At 33.1% G+C, this 24,423-nt stretch overlaps 3 protein-coding genes across 3 annotated transcripts; 1 reads left to right on the plus strand and 2 right to left on the minus strand.

Annotated features, from left to right (window-relative positions):
* The first annotated feature begins 1,268 nt into the window (after positions 1-1,268).
* On the plus strand, positions 1,269-15,668 carry Mau2 (Mau2 sister chromatid cohesion factor). Its single transcript, XM_068763944.1, has 12 exons — positions 1,269-1,514; positions 1,697-1,876; positions 2,823-2,945; positions 5,006-5,134; positions 5,223-5,331; positions 5,897-6,061; positions 7,609-7,788; positions 8,701-8,810; positions 9,242-9,343; positions 10,555-10,658; positions 10,953-11,155; positions 12,505-15,668. The coding sequence occupies exons 1-12, from the start codon at positions 1,290-1,292 to the stop codon at positions 12,690-12,692; spliced, it is 1,818 nt and encodes a 605-aa protein (XP_068620045.1). The 5' UTR covers positions 1,269-1,289; the 3' UTR covers positions 12,693-15,668.
* A 429-nt stretch (positions 15,669-16,097) lies between these two features.
* On the minus strand, positions 16,098-18,251 carry LOC137921640 (uncharacterized). The gene is made up of 3 exons (XM_068764442.1): positions 18,084-18,251; positions 17,039-17,220; positions 16,098-16,308 (listed from the first exon to the last, which is right to left on the minus strand). The coding sequence occupies exons 1-3, from the start codon at positions 18,249-18,251 to the stop codon at positions 16,098-16,100; spliced, it is 561 nt and encodes a 186-aa protein (XP_068620543.1).
* Positions 18,252-21,030: 2,779 nt separating this feature from the next.
* LOC137921543 (WD repeat-containing protein 91) lies at positions 21,031-24,351 on the minus strand. Its single transcript, XM_068764338.1, has 4 exons — positions 24,051-24,351; positions 23,371-23,520; positions 22,231-22,436; positions 21,031-21,665 (listed from the first exon to the last, which is right to left on the minus strand). Exons 1-4 carry the CDS (start codon positions 24,292-24,294, stop codon positions 21,432-21,434), a joined length of 834 nt encoding a protein of 277 aa, XP_068620439.1. The 5' UTR covers positions 24,295-24,351; the 3' UTR covers positions 21,031-21,431.
* Positions 24,352-24,423: the final 72 nt, after the last annotated feature.

Genomic DNA, 24,423 nt, shown 5'->3' on the forward strand with positions numbered 1-24,423 from the left:
CTAAAATTGAGACATTAATTCAGTAAAATTGACAATGACTGCCATGCTATCACATGCATTCTTTAATTTTTGAAATTTATGGAATCATCTAATGACGAACATTACAATTGAATAAATATGATGGCATTATTTGTAAATTAGTAGACATTTGCTTGTGTCAAAATTGACGTTCAGTCCTATAAATTAAAAAGAACTAACTACCATGGACATTTTATATCACTGATGTGACTAGATGAAATGGAATCTTATAGATATATTAAATGAGTACGAACATGCTATCTAAAGCATTACCATGTTTTAAATAAAACACTCCTCAGTGCTGCGTTTGCATTTTTACTAGTTTGGAACCTGCGCTTACTTACTTTTTCATTATTTACATAATTTTAATACGAATTTCACTTATTTATACTGTCTTAAACACGAACACGAGTTCCTACTTTCAAAAAGAATGTGCGGGTGTCTGCGCGTAGACTCCAATTTTTAAAAAAGCAGCATTTGAACAAAGTAGCCCTTTACATTGAACACGATCGCCTTTCAGAATGCAAGATGCTATTAATTAAGGAATATTTAAAAGTTGGCCATTTTTTGGCAAAGCTTCGTCGGTGAAAAAAGTGATTAACGTACTAAACAACTTGAAAAATTGTATGATTGTTAATTTTTTCCTTTTTAGTTTAAAGTACTACTTATCGTCAATAGCGAAGTTTATGTATTAATTTTTGCAGTAGTACAGTTGGGATTAATATAATGATCGCGAAGTTTCACTATGGGAAAGGAAACACCTAGTACTATTGGTGCGATTATTAGGTAAAATTACTACTGAGAGGAGTCGATAATTGCAGATAAAGAGGTACAATGCGAGCTCCACGTAGATTAGTGGATATGTTTTTTAGTATAACAATTTGCGATTGAATCCTACTAAACTGGCTAATATGTGCTTAATTTACGATTATAGGTATTCTTTTAATACTAATAATTATTAAAAAAAAGGTATTTGCTTTTGGCTGGTAGAAAAAATTATTAATTTTAAAAATTAATAGTTTGTAACAAAATGAACTTCGGAAAGAAAACTTAATAGATAAACTTGAAAATGGACTACTAAATGGGAAATAATTGTTTAAAATTATTATATCTTTTTATGATAATTTTGATAATTGAAGTGATTTTTTTAATCTATTGTATTTATCATTAACTTAATGATATAAATCATTATTTAAGTTGTTTTATACTCTGTAGATCATAAAATAATTCTTTAGTTGTCAACACTGTTCCCTCCAAGCAGAAATGTCAAAATGGCGTCAACGCAGGACGCTTGGTATATTTCTTTACTTGGTTTAGCGGAACATTTTCGCACATCAAATCCTCCTGACATAAAAAGTTGTATACAGTGTTTACAAGCCGTATTTAATTTTAAACCACCGCAAAGGGTCGAAGCCAGAACTCACTTACAACTCGGAAATATTCTTTTGACACACACTAAAAACATTGACTTGGCGAGAACGCATTTAGAGCAGAGTGTAAGTTTTTTTTATTGTTCGTCGCGGTTTTCGAGTGTTTCTAGACGTTGTGTTGTGGTCTAATTCAGGCTGCAGTTTAGATATTCATAATAAAGATATAAAACAATTTTCTTATGGTGATAACTTTCTTGTAGAATGTAAACAATCGTGTTGAAGTGGGTCATATGGTGTTTTTGTTGCAGTGGTTTTTGTCACAAAGTATCAATGCGTTCGACGATGTAAAGTTTGAGGCGGCGAGTGTACTCGCAGAATTATTTGAGCAGCAGGGCCAGCCAACACACTCCAAACCAATATTAAGGAAAGCCATTGAGCTATCGCAACACAGTATTTACTGGCACTGTAGATTAATTTTCCAGCTCGCTGTATGTATATTTACTATTACATTGATTTTTTTAAATACATAAGGCCTGGTTAAGATATATCTACTCAATATAATCTGGTTCTCATATCTTTACAAAACTTGTTATTATAGGTAAAAGATATTATACTAAACATGTCAACTATTACTCTGTTATTGAATGATAAATCAAATGACATGCTTTCATAATTGTTAGTAATGACATCTATGTTATTTTCATATGATAATTATGTTTATTTACATATTCAATTACGTCACATATATATAAATATATGAAGTAAATTTTTATTGAAACTTTGTTCTAATAAGTTTTTGCATATTATACATATAAAATACTTTGATTAATATAGATGACAATATGACAAAGAAAGTGTATTATTAACTCAATGACAACATTGAACCTAAAGTAATAAGTATATTAAAATATACATTTTAAATTATACAAAATGTATTGACCTTGTAGTGTTAGAAAAGGGGTTAAGTTTTTGGACACAGTATGACTTGAGATATCAGATTTTTATATGATATTCATATTGGGATACCCCAATTTCCACATATTATTAAGTTTAGTAATGTTTCAACAGTGATCATATGTAATAGCATATAATTTACACAAAAATTTCAGTATATGATGGAACCTTTGTCTTAGGATCAGAGTAATGATAGATAGTGTTTATTTACAAAATGTTGATGTGTTGGCCTATTATGGAACACACTTTTATATCAGAATAATCTAGGGATGTAATACACCTCATTACTTTGCAAATATATCCTTTAGTTTTTCTAGTAAATTAAACCCTTAATTATGTTGACAAAAAAATATACTTCTCAATACCCAATCTCTGCTAATGATTGCAAGTCACAATCATTAACTATTGGTATAGCCATTGCTTCATATTTATATATTATAATAATTTTCTCAAAGTATTATATTACTTTTTAAATTTTAGCAAATACATGCAACTGAGCGTGAATATGAAGTGGCAAGTAGCCTATTGGCTGTTGGAGTGGATTATGCACAGATCTCAAATGCTGCCTATACTAGAGTATTATTTTTACTCAGTAGGGTAATGGTGAGTATATAATCATAGTACTATCTATGTATAGGGTGACTGGAAGTAAGTGTAAAGGCTATGTAACTGGTCATTGTATAGCTCATTTGTTGTTTATTTATGTACGGTATAACATTATTTGAAAATCAATGGATTCAGAAATAATAAATAATGTTATGATACACATTTAAAATGACCACTTATCTACAACATGAAAAGATATGCTGAAAAACCCAGATAGAAAATATAATCAGATTTAACTCCCCTTTAAGGGATCCTTCATTTTAAAGCTGAGTATTTATGGCAAACCATTTGCATTTGCACGTTTTGGCTAAAAATTGGTTTAGATAATTATTCATGTAAATATCCATCATGTCCTAGCCTAGTTGTATTTGTAGTATGTTTAAGTAGAGCTTATACAATACATGATAAACAAATTAGCATATAAGTTGTCAGGGTAAAATATAGCAGTGTTACTTGTTGGTGGAAACAAACTCTCAGAGACAAGACTAATATAAAGGATAGTGGTAAAATTAGACAACTGTATTGGCATATAAGCTCACCGGTGATCATAAAAACCTGTGGTTTCTGCTGTAACATTATTTTAAGCAGGTTGAAAAGTTATAAAGCTTTAAAGTGACTCAGGTGGTTAATGAAAAAAGTAACAATTTACAAGGGCCCCCAGCTAGATGCACAAAGCTTGGCCTTTTATTCTGTAATCTGTTTGTTTGCTGAGTTCAGCTGCTGCTATTGGATTATAAACATATCTACTTCTCACAAATTGTGTAGGAAACCTTTGCAAAGACACATGTGTAGCCTGAATTAAAAAAAAAAAACAAAATTAATGTGACATTGTCCAATTCACACTGGAAATATTAAAATCAGATTAGTGTTTTAAGAGAAAAGTTGTGAGTGTTACAATAAGAACAATAAAAACAATAGACATATACCAAATTTATTTATATGTTTAGTACAATGTCTAATAGTTAATTGGTTACTAAGGCCATAATCATAGTGTAATATATTATATATATATTAGGGGAACTGGAAAGTAATTTTGCATTCTCAAGTTAAATTCACACGACTGCATTTTTAACATGTTTTTATTTCTAACCAACTATATGTACATCTTTATTATCATCAATCTTTTGCCATCTAGTATACAAATATTCAATGCAGATCGGTAAAAAATCAATCGGTTTTTCCTGTAAAATATGTTGGTGGAAATGACATTACTTTCCGGTCCCACTAATATAAAGTTGATCATCTAGTGGTATCCTTAATGTAAGCTATAGCTTTATTTATTTGGAAGTGAAGCTAAAACAATATGGCTCACTACTTAATTAACAATAGAAACAGAAAATATAAGATCAAAATGATAAATCTTCTTAAAAAGTTTTTTAATTAGGGGTTATACAGGTTGATTGGGTATAGATATAAAAGATTTAAGCAGGTGAGCTATATAGCATTTATCAGCAATAAGCTTTAAAGCATTTGCACCAATTTCCAATCACAGTGTTTTAAGTGACTGTTTAAGTTATATAATTTATAATAGATTACATTCATTTATTTTTTTGTATTATAAATAGAATAAAGTTATGACTTCTGGCAGTATACAGTTTGGAGGGACAGAGACTAAGCAATATTAATAGTAATCCAATTTTTTTAATTTTTTCTTTATAAATAATATATCAATACATCAATTATTATTTCGGAGACATTGAATTTTGCATATGTTTTTTTCCATGCATTTATTGACAGCATTGAGCTGCACCTTCAACACTTTAAGGCTTTTAACTCTAAACAATCCTCTATATTGTGCTTATAATTAATTGGCCACACAGATCTCTTCTCTGAGAGGTGCAGTCGATATTCACCAGGCTGGCCCAGATGTAATGGTAGACCTGTTTTTTATCATTTACACAGTGTGTTTCTACTAAGAATGGAATCTGCAACCTACAATTTTAAGTCATAGTCCTTAAATATGTTATATAGTTGAATAAAATTATACTGTAATATAGTATTTAGAAGAAAAGTACCAAAATATATATCAACAATTAAGTTCACATGTTTTATTACAGTTATTATTAATAGACAAAAAAATCCAAGAAGTGTTGCCGTTGTTGAACCAAGCTGGTCATCTAGTAGAATCATGGTCCGGAAGTCCACACCAAAAAGAGTATCTCAAAGTATTTTTCCTTGTACTCCAGGTAATTTCTACATATTCATATATTATTAATTTTAATGTAAATGAAATCATTGTTACTTTTAATGTATATTTCATCGTTTCATTTACAGGTTTGTCATTACTTGATGGCTGGTCAGGTGAAGAGTGTAAAACCATGTTTGAAACAACTTCAGCAAAGTATCCAGACTATAATGGCTCCGACATGGCCAGACGATGATGGTAATAACCAGTGCAAATATTTGCTTGTGTGTTTAAACTAAAAGTTCGTACAGGGCCTTATGGGGCTTTTATGTAGATATATTGCATGGATATTTTATCTCCACACATGTTCTCCAATTTGTTCTGTTTGCTTGTGCATTTATTTTGTTAATTTTCTCGTTACAATGATGCATGTATTTATTTTAATTATTTCATTGTTTTTTTTTTCATAATAGTTTTAGTACTGGTTCAGTGGCAAAAGGTGTGGCGGTCACTTCCTTGAATGTTGTATACTCCTTAAAATAGATTTTGCTTCAGAATATTAAAATATTGTCTGCTGGGAAATCTTAATTATTCATTTATATTTTGGTAAAATAAAGTAACCTATCCAGAAAGTCCCAAAAATCAACCCAAGCCAAATAAAGAGCATCAATTGATGCTAAAAATCTATTTCCTTTTTTAATGGCAATAATTATAAAAGCATATGTCATTGATTTTTGTAATTAATAATCTACGGTTAGCCACTATTTGCCGCTCTATTCGACGTGGCGGTGATTTTTATTATTTTATGTTATATGACCTGCAGCCGTGTGCGGGAGCGCTTCGGGCGAGTCGTTCGTGTGGCTGTCGCGGCAGCAGCTGTACGTGCTGGTGTACCTGGTGACGGTGATGCACTCGGCGCAGGCTGGCTACATGGACAAGGCGCACAAGTACACGGAGAAGGCGCTCGCGCAAATCGACAAACTAACTTGTAAGCTAAAATAATTCTTCTTCTTTACAGCCGATAAGACGTCCACTGCAAGGTCCTTCTCCAAAAATCACTGCGATGACCAATCTTGTGCTGCCTTGACTAAATCTTCAATCCACCTAGTGGTCGGTCTACCCACACCGTGTCTACCGGCTCGTGATGACTTGTGAATCTTTTGGACCCATCAGCGCAGTTGCATAAACGATGTGACCTGCCCACTGCCACTTCAGACTTGTAATTCTTAAATCTACATCAGAGACCTTGGCTCTTTAGCGAATTTCCACAATTCTCATTTTATCTTGCAGTGAAATTCCTAGCAAAAATCTTTCCATTGCTCTCTCGGTGAACTTAGTTCTTTTATAAGGCCCACTGTATGTACATCTCGGATCCGTTATTAATCACTGGAAACACACTGGCCAAAGATCTTCATCATTGAGTCAAGAGTTTGATTCGGCAAATATAATAGTAAAAATTAAAATTTAATGGTGATACACACATACAAGCATTCACAGAAGTGCGCGAGCGCATGCTTGTGTGTGACAAGTCAATTGATATAAAAAAAAAACAGTAATTCTCGGCCACCATATTCTCTCCATAGCTCATTAAGCGATTGTTCTCTAGTCAACAAGGTCCAAAATGAGAGACTGTTTCACTGCCACAAGTCATTGCTGGTACCACACATTCATTGTATAAAGTAGCCAAGGAAAACAAATTACAGGTGATGGACAGTAGCATCTACTGAACACATTTAAAAAAAAAAAAACTGGGCCTTCCAGTCCGTACGCCAAGCGTGACTAGGATTGGCGTACGTTGCGTATGGTAGATAATAACTTGGAACATCAGATATCTTTACATACTAAATAAAAGCGTTGTTGAAGATTCTTTCGCCACTTCTCCCAACGCTAACTGTTTCTGAAGTATAGTGATATAAGCCATGTAATAGCAACCGGCCAAGTCTAGGGTAGGGCCTCTAGAAAGCTAAACCGGTGACAGCCAAAGACGAGGTAAACTCAAAGGGCCCTTGTGCTTAGTCATTCCATGAAGCGTCTGCCTAAGTGATCTAAGATATATACGGTCTTCTAATTTGGTGAAATTGTAGAGTATGTAGCTAACCGATATGTAGTGACCGAAGCCCTGGCGCCCCCGAGCTTCGCCACCTCAACAGAGGTTTTTGGCAAATGCCACTTTGGCGGCAGCGTAAGAGATTTAAATAAAAAATATAGAAGGCGTCTTCAAAGGGACGCGTCCAAATATTGCTTTCTGAAAAATATAGTATTGTATATGTTGGTCATATACATCAATTGGTACAAAATACAAAATAATATGCTGTAATTATAAATGTTATCTGTCTGTTATTGCTTATAACTTTAATCCCAATTGTAAATTATTTTTTTAGTGCGGCAGTACTTGTTTTTTTAGTATTTATTATACCTATAAGAGTAATATAAGTAAAAACTTAACATTGGCCATCGGTCAACTAGTAAAGGTAATTAGGTTTTAATTACTGTAAGCTTGACAAATCATAAATGAATAAAGTTGTGCTCTTGCAGCGAGCGGTTGCGAGGAAGGGAAGAACAGCGGAGGAGCACGCAGCGGCGCGGTGCTGGCGTGGCGGCTGCGCATGGCGCTGGTGGAGCACGCTGCGCTGTGCCGGCTCGTCACCGGCGGCAAGGCCAACGCGCTGCACGAGATAGCACGCGCTGCCCACCTGCTCGCTGTCGCGCCCACACGTGCGTAGTGTCTTTAGACTACTACATTTATTATTACGTGGGGGAAATGTCTGACGTCGCTTCACATAACAGACTTGCTTCGACTAACACCGAAAGGGAGCTAGCCTGCAGGCCATATAGGTTACTCGTAGCCGTACTATGTGCCAATGTCCGGGCATATAGCCCTTTACCTAACCAATCCAGAATAAACCTAAAGCGACTTATCGAAAGAAAGTGGCCATCGCAGACAGATTCTACACAAGCCTCTTAAGTATGGGTTACACCAAACTTGCATCAACTAAAACCTTTACCTTTACTCTGCAGCTAACCTTCTTGCTTCTAAAATTTGTTCACCGATTCTTTATAGGGTAGCCAGTATCTCATGCTGACCAGATCGTGATTATTTAGCCCCCTGCCATGATAAGGCGGGAATCAGCTACCCCTGACTAAGTATAAAATCTATAGATAACTGTTAGACACATATCAACAAAATGACATTTTATAATGGATAATAGGTTTAATAGATATTTTACGAAAAATTATTAAAATTAACTAGTTTTTAAATAACCAACTGGTTATTTTTGAAGGTAATATTATGGGTTGTACAAAGTGACTACAAAATCCCAGTGACCTTCCAAACAATCGAAGACAACCATAGGGGGTTTTAGTGGATTTTATTCATCTTAACACTGTTTTCATCCCAGATAACATGATATCTTGTATTTAATGCAATATATAAGTCTACAAAAAGTAAATTGCATCTAACATTGTTATAATATTATCTGTTGCTAAAATGTACTGCGAAGTATAATTTAAAAGTATTCTCCATTAAGTTTTAAAATTATAAAGAAATATAAAGTGATTATATAATTGAATAAACATCATTATTCATAATTAGTGATTGGTGTGCTAATGAGAAGGTGGTGTCCACAGCGGGCAGCGCGGCGGCGCATACGCCGCAACTGCACTGCTTGCTGGGCCTGTACGCGATGTCCATGAACTGCATGGAGGCGGCCGAGTCGCAATTTCATACCGCGATACAAGTGAGTAACATATTGTATGATCACTATACTCTTACTGTAACGGAAGTATAAACTATTGGCTATAATTTATTTAACATACAAGAGATTGTGGGTATCTTGTCTTTTTAAAACTCACCTTTTTGGGGGAAGCTTATGTCTTACAGTGAGTGCATAGAAAATATAATATATTCTATAGGCTTATAATATATTCTCTAACACACATATAGGTTTCTTGAGGGGTGGGGAGAGCTCTTACACTATATAGCATTATTCATCTCAGTAAAAAGATGATTAGAGGTAATGAAACATCTTAATAATTAGAATAGTTGTAGTGGTTCACATTATAATGGTAAAAAGTAAAAACAATTTTTTTGAAGTTAATAGAACTAATTTTAAACATATATCATAGTAACTCACAAATCTATATTTAAGCTTATACGATACTTCTACAGATGTCACAAGAAAGAGATTTGTGGATGTTCGCGAAACTGAACCTCGCGATTGTATATCTCCGAGGTAGAAGAAACGATGATTTAGCCCAGCTGATGGAACAGGTAACTGGAAAAAAATATTTTTATGTAAAAACTTCCATTTTATAAATATATATAATAGAAAAAAAATATGTCGGGAAGAGTAACATATTCAAATCTGACTAGAGCTGGATGGTCAACTGCAGATGGGAAATTAAAAAAAAATATTTATGCATGTGAGGTACATATGTATATTTCAAATACGATTATAGTTCTCTGATCGATTTAAATACCATTTAGCAATTGAATTCAGCAAAATAAAAGTGATATGAAAAGCTTCTTCATAGACTTGCCCCATGCACATATCTACTTTTAAACTGGTGGTTTCTTTTTTTTTAAATGAACTACTTTGGGACGTAAATAACAATGATCTCTAAGTTGCATTACAAATGGACATAAATACATTGCACAAAAAGTAGCAGGTAATAAACATACACAGTGACTTGAAAATCATCAGAACAATTTGATTACTTCGTTAGCAACATTCAGCTACACTAAACGACTGGAATGTCATGATAAAGAAAACATTGGCGACAAATGGTGAAGCATGAGGTATTTTTTGTTGAAGAGTGCTTTAAATGAGGTAAGGACAAGGAACAAATTTGCTTATGATCTGATTGCAAATGAAACCAAAAATTATAACCATTACAAACAATAACTCTTTTATCAATATTACTCATTGATAGATGTATAAAAAATAAAATAATCAGGCCAGTTTTGACTTTAAAATTTGGGGCGAGGGTGTTACTAATTGTTGATTTTGAATAGTAGAAATTCAGAATTATTCTTTGCAATTACTACCACTTTTATTTATTTTGTGTGAAGTTGTGTAATATGTACCTTATCTACAAATCAATGGTTTCAGAAATAATTTTGCTAAAAAATTTTGAAAATTTCGATTACTATATATTAAAATGAATGATTATTTACTATTTGTTCCTGCAGACTTTATACTGGCACAAATTATTGACCTCTAGCATTCCAAATGGTTGTATGTATGTTGCATTCAAAAGCTAGACAATTGAGCTTCACTTACTTAAGGCAATTATAACTAATCACCCTTTATATCAGACGGGCCAGGTTATGAATATTAATGAGAGAAAGAAATGTTAGAGTAAATTATAAAACCTTATTTGAAATTTAATGAATCACTTTATGTAAATATTATGTGAGCAAATTCTAATATATTCTAAATAAGCATTTAATGCAATATAAATATTGTCTTTGTGTTATAGGTACGACCAGAAGCGCTGCCCGCGTACGCGCATGGGCTACGCGCGGCTTCCTACTACGTGTTAGGGTTGCAGGCGTTTTTTCAAGCCCGGTACAATGAAGCGAAGTAAGTGAGAATTGGAGACTTAGGTTCATTCAAAAGTAATGTTAAAATTATTTTATTGTTCATACAATAATTATTTTAATTATTAACATTAAGTTATGCAATCCGCATATAGCGACCGTAAGCCATTGGGGCCGAAAGGTTTTCAAGTAGGCTGCCAACTAGGTGGACCGAGGACATAATTATCGTCGCGAGAAGTTGCTGTATGCGGGCAGCGCAAGATCCTTGCGGAATGCCAACCTTGCAGCAGGTGGACATGACCATAATGAATGTAGCTAAAATTATTTATTCTAACAGGCGGTATCTTCGTGAAACATTGAAAATGGCGAACGCAGAAGATCTGAACCGATTAACGTCGTGTTCGCTGGTGTTACTGGGCCACATATTCCTATCGATCAACAACTCACGGGAGAGCATGAACATGGTGACGCCGGCCATGCAGCTCGCCAGCAAAATACCGGACGTTCATGTACAGCTGTGGGCATCAGCGATACTGAAAGGTAAAACACTATTCTTTTTTGTTCATATTCATATATTGGGAAGCGTGTTTATGCAAACGGTTAACTTATTATGGAAAGCGCTTTTAAAAAGCATCTTACAAATGATGAGAGAGACTTATAATTACGACTATGTGTGTAAGATGACAAACTACACGTGTTTGTGCATAATTAAATTCCGAAAGTATTTCTGTTTGTTATTTTATTAATTACTGATGCAATTAAGCAATATCCATAATTTCTTAAAAAAATGAGTATTCAAATAAACATCGGATTATCCAATCTTAAATGATATATCATGAATATTATGGTACATTGTATTCAACTGGTGCTATTGAAAACCTTTGACAGGCCTATGCCGTGTTGTACTCATATTGCATCTATTAATAAATATTCTCTGAGATCTGTTTTTAGTCATGTTATAATTATTGAATAATTTTACCAAATTGGAAATGAGGTTTTAGTTAATTATATATGGCAAATATCTCATGACTTTTTGTTTCCTCATGACTGATGTCATGTCGGTCTCCGCAAGTTGTTTTCTGAAAAATTTATGGACGTGTCCACAGTGTTTTTTCATGATTTTATAACTGTGTCACTCCAGCGAGCGGGTGTTCATTCACTAGCCCTTTTACCTTGTATATTGCAAGCAACTAGAAGCCAATCCACTGGAGAATTATATATTTTGAGCTCGTTGAGAGGATAGAAAATGTTTGGTACCAATGCCAAATCTTGAATATATACATTCTTAGCCTTGCACACATACAGAAATATGAAGAAGACGAGAGCACGCATAAAGTATCACTTTGCTTTTGCAGATCTGGATCCCCTGTTTCTTTTTACTTTTTCCAACAAACTGCAGCTTTGATCATTTATTTTCCAAACTTTGTATGTACTTCACATCATCACATCACATCACAACCTCTACTTGATTTTACAAGTGAACTGAGGATAACAAATTTGTCTACTGATAGATTATTCCAGCGTTATTTGATTTTAATAAACAAGCTTTAGATTTATCATCATCATGTCAGCCGATAGAAACCCCCTACAAGATAAAGGCTTATTCTGCCCATACCTGTCTTTTTGTCTGTCCACCTGGAAGGCCTACTGACGCTGCGTCTTCTGGCTGGTGGTCGCCACTTAAAAATTTTCAGTCCCAACGACCTTCGAATGATTTCTGAAATGATGAATTTCGAATGATCTTCTTGAATGATTTACCCCGCCCATTTTACTTCAGGCGAGAATAGCCGTCTCTATTGCTCTCAGATTTTATTTATTCCTTTTTTATTTATAATTGGAGAATTATACTAACAAATTTTAATGCGTATTTTTGTTGTTCCTTTTATTAGATCTTTATCGGCTGGCCGGCGACACGGAGCGCGAGAACGAGGCCTACCAAATGCACTGCAACTACTCACAAGCTCTCCTCAAGGACCACTTCCAGGCAACGCAGCTTCCTCAGCATGCGCTAGTGCAGTGGACCACCGGCCCTCCGCCCGCGTTGCCGCCGCCCGCAGCCCTTACCAATCCCACATAGTGAGGTCTACACTCACCGCGCTCCGAATTTGAATCAGAGCCTGGTGAGATCTAATGCGGCTAAGACATGTACCAGTGCACCCATGTTAGTGTTCCAACAATGATAACAGACTTCATGTAGTGTTGGATCAGTGAGTTCATCCAGAGACAAACCTAGTGTACCCGTGTTAGTGCTTAGAGTCAGTGATGCGAGACCTTGGGTCATGTGTGATCAATTGTAAACTCCTTGTAGTACATATGGAGTGAGGATGCCTAGCTTAGAGGACAGCAAACCTGCCCTCTAAACAGGTGACTGGAAGTTCCAACATATGGAGTGTCAAAATTACTAGACAAATATGAACATTTGCTTTAAAATGTACAAGTTTTGCAGGTATGAAATGCTCTTGGAATCCACCTAATGGGATCTTCTGTATGCTATCCAATTATTATGTTATTTTTGTGTCTGTTTTAATCTCCACTAGAAAATAGTTTATGTAAATATTAACTACATCTCTTAGCAATGGTTAATTTTGTAATCCATGGTGGAATATATAAAACAAGAATGTGTAAAACAAAACAAAAATTTCCGAAATAATGCAGCTGATCCCCGGTACATATTTTTTATTTAATTTCTTTTTTATTTTAGAAAGACATGTACCAATTATAAGCCAACATGAATTGTCTATTTATATTATTTATTTTAGAACTGTCTGTACACTTTCATTTGCAATTTTTATATATATTGTTTTATCTTACTTAGCATATTTTATTGTTTCCATAAATACTTTTCTCATTTATTAATTCAGAAAAGCTATATAATTAGACATTTAAGTTGACAATGTGTTGTAGAGAAATACTTTTTTATATATGAGACATTTACGATAGATTTTTTTAATCTCTGAATTGATTGAAATTTATATAAGTACACGGGGTGGTCCAGTATTGCACATTGTTTCATAGGAAGACTCCAAAAACATGCTTTACCTGCTTATTATTTAAATAAACCCATGTTACCTTGTTGGCTTTTGCAACAACCTGTATAATCTTATTTAATAGTATGTTTTATTGAATGACGAACTTTGTATAAAAAATAATATTTTATTATTTGCAATAAGCAATAGTATGCAGACAAACAAATATTTATCATAATTTGTAAATAGTTGTTTTCTGACATGTACATGTTAAATGTTATTGTGGACTTCCCTTATTGCATTCAATTTTCTTGTCATTGATTTTATGAATTCAAAGCTTCTTCCAACATACATGTAGCAGTATATGGGCAGCATAATTAAAATTCTTCTATAACATTTAAACACACTGCTGTTATCCATATTACTTCTAGCCAATTGTAAGTTTAGTATGGTGTATGGTACACTTCTCGGCATTTGATTTGGCACGTCGAAAACATGCATACCTTACTGTTGAAAAACCGTGTGAAGAAGAATGTTCTAGAAAACTGAACCAAAATGATTTTTGCTCTAAGGTTTACTTTTCTGCCCAATGTGGCAAATGAAATGCTCCAGGTACTATGTCAAGAGAGCTTTCTCGTTTTTAATACATAACAAGTGATAAAAGTTATTTGACTGACATTTATTTGTCTTCTATTATCTTTTCCCTAAAAATAATATAAACAATTTGTATATATAATCCAATTCTTATATATATTTTTAATAATGAAATGAAATTTATGTTCAATGTAAACTTGAAACATGTTGATGGCATTGATCAACAACACACAATTTTATTTATAAATGTTATCTTCAATCAATTAAACCCATGAATTACAATGTTGTTCTTACAAGTGCAATGTCTGGCAAATTACAAATGCAATAATAACTTGCATTATAGAAGTATAGTGACAATAAGTATCATATCACAATGTTTTAATGTTGTTTTGTGTTACTAAACTATTTATTTGAATCTTATTTTATTTGTAAGATTATAAATTTGTCCTGTATCTTTCTGTTTTGATTTTGTTTATATAAAAAATTTAACTGATCATTCTAGGTTTGAATGTAATACAATTGTAAAGAGTTATAAAGTGTATAAATAGTACATTTAAACTAATCTACAGTTGAAGATAAAATGAAAAAGTTTGTTTCTTAAAGTCTGATTTATTATACTTTGAATCATTGATATGTATAATCTGTGAAATATCAATATGATAATTTAATCATAGCGCTACTGAACCTGCTGTACTGTGTCTTCGGAAAGCAGTGAGAGGGAGAGCTAAGAAAAAACGGCGGACTAACGGAGCGGCTGATACTTCCCCCCGTCTCGCGGTGCTTTTACCTTACGCGCGGTATAGCTGTTTCGGTACCACTATAAAACTGCTTAAATTGGTTAGCTTTGGGATGTAGTCTGGGTGATAAATCTCGTAATGTGTATCTCGAAAATACTGGTACAGTTTTACCAGTTTTTTCACCTCTTGCTAATCCTGACTCACACAAGTTAGTGGTTTCTGGGTACAACGTTGACTGATTGTTGTACACGCGAGTCGTACACAATATTGAGAATGAACAAAGACGTCTCATATTTATTATTATTATTAATTTCTTTGTAACCTGTTAGGTGCGAGAGGATATTGTTGATGACATGTATGGTTAAATAATTTTAATTTAATATATCTCTATAGTTTCCCCCGCGCAGCCCCCGTGGACGGAGCCCACACAGCGTTTAATAGTTATCGTATTCTTAAAACTTTCCATGTTAATTATTTTTGTATGTAATTTAAGTAGCGATTCCTTCCGTTACATGGCGGCTCCGTCCAGCTGGGGCACCTCGGTGCTGGAGACTCTCGTGATGTCCACGCAGAGCGTTGCCTTTGCCGATGCGACGTCGCGGGGATGTACACAATTTTTATATTTTAATAATTCCCTATAAGACAGTGAGATGCGGCCTTACGGTAAGGGGTACATTTGCTGTTGTTAATATGTAAATAAAAGTTGAATTATTGTAAATAATAAAATTATAAAATATATGTTTTTTGGTATAAAAATGTCTTTCATTTGTGCAAACGTGATATGATTCTCAGCTTTCGGCAAAGATTTATGTAAAAGTGAACGAGAGGGAACAGTCGGCGTTTTCCTCAAATTAACGTCAAGCCGAAGTTTTACAGTCAAGATTTATAGTCAAGGTGATAAAAGGATCACAGGGACTTCATAAGAGTTGGATAAAATTCATGTCTTTTTTTTAATTACGAGCCTTGCCAGTCGATTTTGTCTTGACAGTGATTTATGGGACTCGTGTAAATATTATAGCTTAAATTCTAGAAATATTACGTATACGACGTAAATGCCAACAGTTTTTCCAGAATGAAAAAAGTTATAACTTAACATACTTCGGTACAAAAATGAATACTTTATTACGTATCAACTTATATTTATTTTTACAGTATAAATGAAAATTATAAAAGTAAATGAAGGTGTCAATTGGCATTGCACGAGTACACGCTGCAAATAGAGAATTCACCGCCGGCGGGTTCCGAGTAGTGTGGCGGGTCAGGCGCAAGGTTGTTTTTACGGTAGAACGTGTCTTTGAGGATAGCGCATCGACCTCGGTTCATGTCCCGAGCGGGCACGCGCGAATCTTTCTGCTGCCAGCCATAATCCCAGTTCGAGCTCGCTCGATAGTTAAACCTTTGTATAGAAATACTTCTAAAGCAATTTTTATTTTACACAGTCTAGGGCAGGGGTCCACGGCAAAAATATTTAAAATATCTTATAACTCTAAAAGTTAAATTAAGAAATTTAAACGGTTGCGAAACTATAACATGAGCAAAGACATGAGTATTCATCGTTTGTCATCATACATCATCAGACGCCTACTGCAAGGCATAAACCTTCCTCAAGGATTGCCACGATTAGAGATCTGGCGCTATCCGCGTCAACAACTCCCGCGACCTATAGTATGTCTACCTAGTAAAGATAGTAGTACACCGGTTCGTCGTCGCTACTCAAGAAACCTTTAGCATCAACGGAACTTCGTACCTCTTCGTACCTTCAGAATATTTTAAAATAAATATACATATATGTTGAAAACATTGAAAGCTTTACGAACTAGACCAGTTTAAATATATAATCTGGTTATCAAAAAAATAGAACTCTTCTGACCATTGCACCTAATCGTATAGAGAGTAGAAAATTTTGTGCTAGTTTTTAAATTAGATTAAAATATGAGGTATCCCATATTTTAACCGAATCTCGAAAATCCTAGCATTTGTACTTTATTTGAGAAAAATGCTTTCCGTGAATGGCATTTTATTATATTATATTATTACTAATTAAGTACATTTCGAAAGAAAAATAAATATATTCGAAACCATGAAATGATAATGACTATTAATAATTACTATGATATGTTACTAACTTCTCTTCAGGAGATTTTTTGTTTCTTTCTTTTAAATATCTGGAGGCAGCGCCTTTTTCAGTGCTTCCAAATAGTATATTGGAGACTTCTGGCTCAACTGGTTTCATAAGGGTACTCGCATCGGACGAAATCAAATCGTGTGGAGGTACTGGATCAGGATATTTACGCTTTTCATCTAAAATCTGTAAAAAAAAATTAAGTACGTTTCATAATCTATATTCACCTGACTATATATATAGTTGGAAACAAAATATTAGCACAGTAAAAGGAGTATATACATATTTTCTTTTAATTTTAGAAATTTATAGGAGAGATTAAAAATTAAATAAAGACTACTGTCGTTTTTAATTGCGTTCTTAGATTTCTTTTTTCAACAAACTCCAAATAAATAGCAATAACACCGCTGCCATAGTAAACATGCCACTGTAAAATTTTTTAATGCTGACGTAAATACTTAGTTTTACTGGGAATATTCTCTATCCAAAGTGAAATTAAACAAAACTGTTGCGTGAAGTAAAACGTAAGGTTTTAATATTTAATCTTTGTATTGTTACTGTTCTGTTCGCTGCGAGACCGACCAGAAATGAGGAGATGAGAGCCCAAAGTCACGGACGTAGCACGAAGGATTGCTTTTCAGAAGTGGCAGTGGGCGAGACACATCGCTCGTGCTCTTTAATATTAATGAATCATCACCATATCAGCAAGATAGACGCTCACTGCACGGCATAGGCATTCCACGAAGATGGCCACGATGAGTGGTTTTGCGCTGCCCGAATACTGCGACTTGACGACATATCGTCTGCCCACGTAGTGGGGTGTCAACCCCCACGGCGAGTCACGGCCTGTGATTGTCATTCGAAAAATTTTCGGCTCCAAACATTAGTTGGGACGAGCGATATGCCCCGCCCACAACAAGAATAATCAAATTAAATAAGATAAGAACATATAAAAATTGTTTAAATTTTTAATTTATCTAATTATAATGTGTCCTGATATTCTCGTTTTTTGATTAGGAAGTCATTATTAATATCTCTAAAAATGTTACCTGTAAGAGATTCTTGGCAAGTACTATAGAAGCGTCAATTTCACGAGCATGCTTCTCTTTCGCCGCTTCGAGGACGTTGAGCAAATTTTCGTAGCACCAATTTCTATTTCGTCGCTCCGACTTTGCTAAGGCATCTGCATAGAACGCCTGAACGCGTGCCTCGGCCATTTTTATATCGGAATTAAGAGAATAATATTCACTACATAATTTTGAGATATCTTAACTTACGTCTAAAATATTTTGACATATTTTAGACATAAGGTTTTAAAACCAAAATAAACGCTTCTTTTTTATTTACTACGTTAACTTAGTGTAGAGTTGTTTCCGTCATCATTGCATTTGGGCTGATTTTAAAGAGCACGGATTGTAGTCCACAACCACGTGTTTAAACCGTATAGGCTTAAATAACATCGACGGCAGAAGAGTTGTATCGTTGATCTTAGCACTGTGTTGAAGTGTGTTTTAATAAACGATATTATATTTTTAGCTCCACGAAAATAATTACACAATAATTATTTACAAATTAACATTGGAAATACGGTAAAAACAATTATCTTAAATTTAAGGAAGCAGTGTGCATTATGCAAAAAAAAATGATGTTTAAGTATTAGTAATAAAGAAATATCTAAATATTAACTTAAACTGTCGCAAGATCTGACACCCTCCACCCTTCCTTGAGTTTTTCTTGATTTGTTCCTTGAGTCTTCCTTGAGTAGTCCTGCGTTGAGAATGAAGGAGAATATTGTGAAAGTGAGAGAGAAAGGGAACGATTTAAAATTGCATTTGGTGAAAGCGCACGCAGGTCACGGTTCTATAAATTAAAAGAAGATTGGAAAACGAGGTGTGCCCCGATTCGTTCATTCGTCATAACGTGCAAGGAGCTACGGCTTCGACAACGCGGATATTTTTTCCGAGCGTCACGCAGGCCTATCGCGTACTTCGCCGAGTGCATCTGGACACGGCACTGGACAAGATGTTCACGGGGCACATGGGATTCTCAGAAGAAAATCCCTCGTGCTTCTGTAAACCGGGGGTGAACAAGACCGTGATGCACCTGGTAACTGGCTGTCCTGCATTTTCGAGTTAAAGAACGTAACTGACAATAGAGGTAGGAAAGGAGATGGAGGCTGGAAATATCGCATCCTGTATGGGCGACGAAAAGAGTTGTCCTCCGTTCCTGAAGTACAACAATGAAGTAAAACAATGAAGTAATTAAAAAAGTCATAAATAAAAATAAAACAAATTAGGAAAGGTACTAAAAATTTGTATTGTATTTGTATTTTAGATGGTAAACATATTGAAGAACTACAAACAAATGAAATAGTAAAAATGAAAAAGTATAAAAATAGAACAGATAAGATAGATAAAAGGAAAGAAAAATACAATAGATTAAACTGCACTGTGATATAAAGAAGTAATTTATTGTACTGTTTTAGGAACGGAAGAGAAGGAAGGAAGGTATATATAACAAATGTAAGATATTGTAACGAAAAATACATGAAGAATGAAAGAAATTGTGAAGACTGTAAGACGAAAATAAAAAAAGGAACGTGAAAAAATTATTTAACACAATAAAAATACTCGAACGAATCAAAATTCAATAATCTAGCAAAAAAGAAAAAAATAATATAATCCAAATTTATTGACAACGGAGAAGCTGCAATAGATTAGAGAAAACCACATAAGGCTATTTATCCGACAACATAAGTGTATTATTATTATAAGAAATTAAATTTTTTGCAACAGGACTTATTTAATAATTACTTACTTAAAATAAAAAAAGGCTTTTTCTTTCTATATTATCACTGTTATTTTTTATATCTGGGACTTTTTCTTTTTGAACAGTGTTCCATACATTAAATGACAGTAAAATTAGCTGTATAAGTACCTTTAAAACTCTTGCACCTATAACCAATCTCATACGGTATAAATAGAAGATTGAGGCTATTAAAAAATTGGGTGACATAATTAAAAAACGTTTTTCCTGTTTAAAACCAATTTATTAATAGAAATAAAACAATATTTTAACTACTAACATCTGTACAATATATAATAGATGTTTTACATATACCCATTATCACACGGAATGTTTGATCCTATTTAGAAGATTATTCAAATAGGCAACAATATAATTTTTCAATTATTTAGTTTTCAATAAATGTAAAGCTTCAGTACGACGCGGCGATTTTTAAGAGCAATTCTGGACAGCCAATAAGCGATTAAGAAGTCTAGCGTGATGTTTGGACACTTTTCTTTACAGACATTACAGATTACTTGGACCTAGAAACATATGCAAGAGTTTAAGTTTAAAAAATATATTTTGTACTTCTGATGGGTCTCATTTAAAATTCGATAATGGAAATAGTGTATAATTGTTACAGTGTATAAATACTTCCGGCAAAAGATAATAAAATATTGAACATAATTTTGCATAAAATTGTTACCCACCGCTTCTTCGATTTTCTTAGATTTATGGTTGAATAGAATGTTTATAAATGAAGATCAATATATCTGTTAAATATGGACTAAACTAATAAAATTTTAATATTTACGGAATTATGGAAATCATTTTCTATGTGATTTTAGTTTCTATACCTTTATGCATAGACATATACAAAATTAATTATTGCAATAACCATGTTATTTTCAAGAAAAAATAATGTTTATGTATTAGAATAAGTCAACTATTATTCTAGTCTTTAATTTTGCAAACCATACCTGCCATTATTTCTTTTAATATTACACCCAAAATGTTTATTTATCCTAAAATGTCGAGATCAACATGTTGAGGTATACTATAAACCGGTAAAGTAGTAAAGGTTTTACAATAAACCTCATCCATTCATTTATTATTTTTAGTCAACTCTTTTGGGTTAAATTTTATTACTTAGCAAATGATAAATCACTTTTTACATTATCAAGTATATTTTTAACATATACTCCAGTAACATATACACGGACGGCTTATTTTATATTAGATCAATATATTTATATTATTAAAGCAATATACACATTTCGAATTATTTCTTATTTCACAGTTTTTTCATCAATGGTTGTCAAGAAAAATTAAAAATCTTATGTGAAACTTTGGTCAATTGATTATTTGTGTTTTAAAATTAAATTTAATTATATGGTACATTATACATTGGAATGTTTATATCATTGTATTATACATAAGACATGCAGCATAATAACCTTTCCAACTTCTACCAATCTTTACAAATTCTACCAGTAATTACCAAGCTGTCCAATATACCAGAATTTATTTCTAACCCCAACATGTGCATTTATTACTTTTGAATAATCTCCTTATCACAAAACTTCACATTTTTTTAAAAATTCTCATCATCAGTTCTGGCTCTGAGACCTCGCCGTTTTCCTCCCCATTACGGGACTTCCTCCCATTTGGCGAAGAAGTCCACGAAGTCCTCGTGCTTCCCGTAAGCCTCCATCCAGTTGTTCTGTTGGGATAGCACAGAAGTCATCGACTAGAGGCATAGGTCCACTGAGTCGTTCTGAGTACTGAGTTAAGCGAGATTGGTGGCCAATTGTGGATGTCTTGTCAGTTGACTGCTGATTGGTCTGAAAGTAAATTCTAAAACTAAAACTCAATAATAAAAAGGGTTAAAGAATGTACACAAAAATCAGTAAAAAAAGCAACTTTGTTACTACCATAATTGTTTTTCTTTTTTATTCTTGGCTTGTTATACAAATTATAGTTTCAACACAGCAAATATTTAAAAAGAAGAACTATTACTGTAGAAAGAGACAAATGAAGATTTTAAATCAAACATTTATGTGAGAAATTAAATGTCACTGTCATTCCAGAAAAAAAAATTATTCCTAGATGCCCTTTTTTCCTGTTTTATTCTTTTTTTTGGCATATAAGTCAAAGCTAATTGCCATAAATAATAAAAAATATATATTATATCAGTTCACAAATTTTAAAAGTATATCTACCCAAATTATTTTAATGAAATGACAAAAGAAATTGAAACAATTGAGTTTTGTACTTGCTGTTATATATCTCGGAGGAAGAATTGTGCTGTTTGAGTACATTATTACAGTAATATATTTATTATATATAACATCCAGTGATAAATTGAAATTTTAACTAAATCATATTTTTACTTATTCATAGTATCACCTTGCCTCTCAGTGCTGTAATTTCGTCCTGCAACCTCTTTACCAAGGCAGCATCACTTTCATATCTGGTAAGAGTTGGTTGGGGCATGCATTGAAACACAGTTGCCAATAGATTATGAAGTGACACCAGGACACTGTCTTGCCAAGCTCGAGTGAAGTATAAACTAAATGATGGATTTTCTTCAGGTTTTTGGATATATGGTAACACTGTAAATTATCGAAATTAGATTTAAATATTACTGAAATGCACTTGTTCTTTATAAATATTTATTATGTGTATAATAAAAATGTTTTTTATTATTGAGGCTTATAGATTATTAAATAAAAGCAAAGATACAATTTTTATTAGTACAACATGCTAGTTTAGTAAGGGCCTATTTATTTATTTGCATCCACTTATATTACCCTCCAGCAATCACAAACCTGTAGCGATTATGGTATAAGCCCCCTTAGATATCTTTGTGGGAGATTGGAGGCTTCGCAGTGGGTATCTATGGCTTGAAACAACTTCACATTTGGACGATAATACTGACCAGGAAAACCATTTTGAACCTTTACGGCCCATGAGAGAAAATTACAGTATTATATTTTACTCCAATCCTGGAACAGTGAATAAGTTAAGAAACTAAAAAAACCTATTCAGGATATTTTGAAGATTAATATGTCAATTTAGATTTAATGTTATTTAAATATATTTTTTACCTTTAGTTTAATTGGTGTGTTAAAATATATGTAAAGCTTTAAACATTCATTCACTATATAAATACAGTAATCTTTATGATTATCAGATTTTAAAACAATTTTTAACAAAATTACTAAATCAACCTATTTATGCCTGACATAGTATTCATATTTGTAACAGAAAAGTTTAGAAGTGATACTTGTTTTACTTGAATTCTATTTAAATAAAAGCTATCTATGTCATAACACTAAAGAGTTTCAGGTAATTGCCACAGGTTAGTTTTGTATAGCATTATCACACATGCTTTACTATAAATAGTTAATAGTTATCTGTCCATATTTATAAAATTAATATCTCCAATGAAAGGTTTTTCCATCTCCTATGTAAAATGAACACAGTGTTGCTTGATTGCTTGGATGGCACATCAAATTAAATTGATTTCTTTCCTTCTATACTTACTGAACCACTCTTTCCATTCATTTTGGCCTTGTAACTCTGGAAGCATTTTTGATAAAAATTCGGATACTTTTTCATTTTTTAAACTACCAGTACTTTGTGCTGCCGTTACTAGGTACAATTTGTAAAGGCTATACTCTATTTTTCGGACAGCTAAAAATAAAAAAAGGGTTTTATTTAGTTAGTGTTAGTAAACATTTTAATGTAAATATTCATCTAATCCTGAATAATTTCGAAATTTAGCACCCCACAAAAAGTTAAATTTTGTTATCTAAATACATAATAATTTGAAAAAAAACATGTAATACAAAACCACAGTATGTATATTACAATTTGATAAGAATACTCAAGTGAGATATTGTCTCTATTGAGCAAGATATTTAGTAAAAGAAGTTCTATTATTTTTACTTTATATTTTCGTACAATTTTGCAACACAAAAATGCTACAGCACATTGCGAGAATCACGGGTTCAATTTAATGTCTTCTTCTGTAATTTGCAGTTTTATGCTACAATAGATATGTAACTTTTAAATGAAGTACAAATGGAGTGATTATTAAAATAAGACACGTACTATGTTATTATTTAAAAATAATGTATTGCTCCTACAAATAAATGTTGATAATTTTTAAAGATTTTTATATTTATAAGTGAACTAAATAAGTTAATAATTTGATTGCTAACCTGGTTGTACATGAACTTCCAACTTTGAAAACACTAAACTGTCTAAATGGCTCCAATATTCTTTAAGACCGGAGAGGTCAGATATATTCACGTAATGTAATATTTGCTCCACGATTTTGTCTACTCTAAACCCTTTGTCTTTATCTATCTTTAAATCATTATCAAAAGCTTTAACTGTTGAAGTAAAACCTCGATAAAGTAGGTATTCTCGTACTAATTCGTCTACAAATTGAATATGTGCCATTATATTGAAATATGAAATTGAAAGCAAAATTAATATTTATTTACAAATGTTCACAAAAACACGTTAAAAAAAGCGCGATGTGACAGTTTCATATACGGTGTGTACATTATCTTAATTATTAAGCTCCTG

The sequence above is a fragment of the Battus philenor genome, unplaced genomic scaffold (genome assembly GCF_028537555.1).
Source record: "Battus philenor isolate CCGP_79_NKW_IND1 unplaced genomic scaffold, ilBatPhil1.0.hap1 SCAF_19, whole genome shotgun sequence".
NCBI lineage: Eukaryota > Metazoa > Arthropoda > Insecta > Lepidoptera > Papilionidae > Battus > Battus philenor.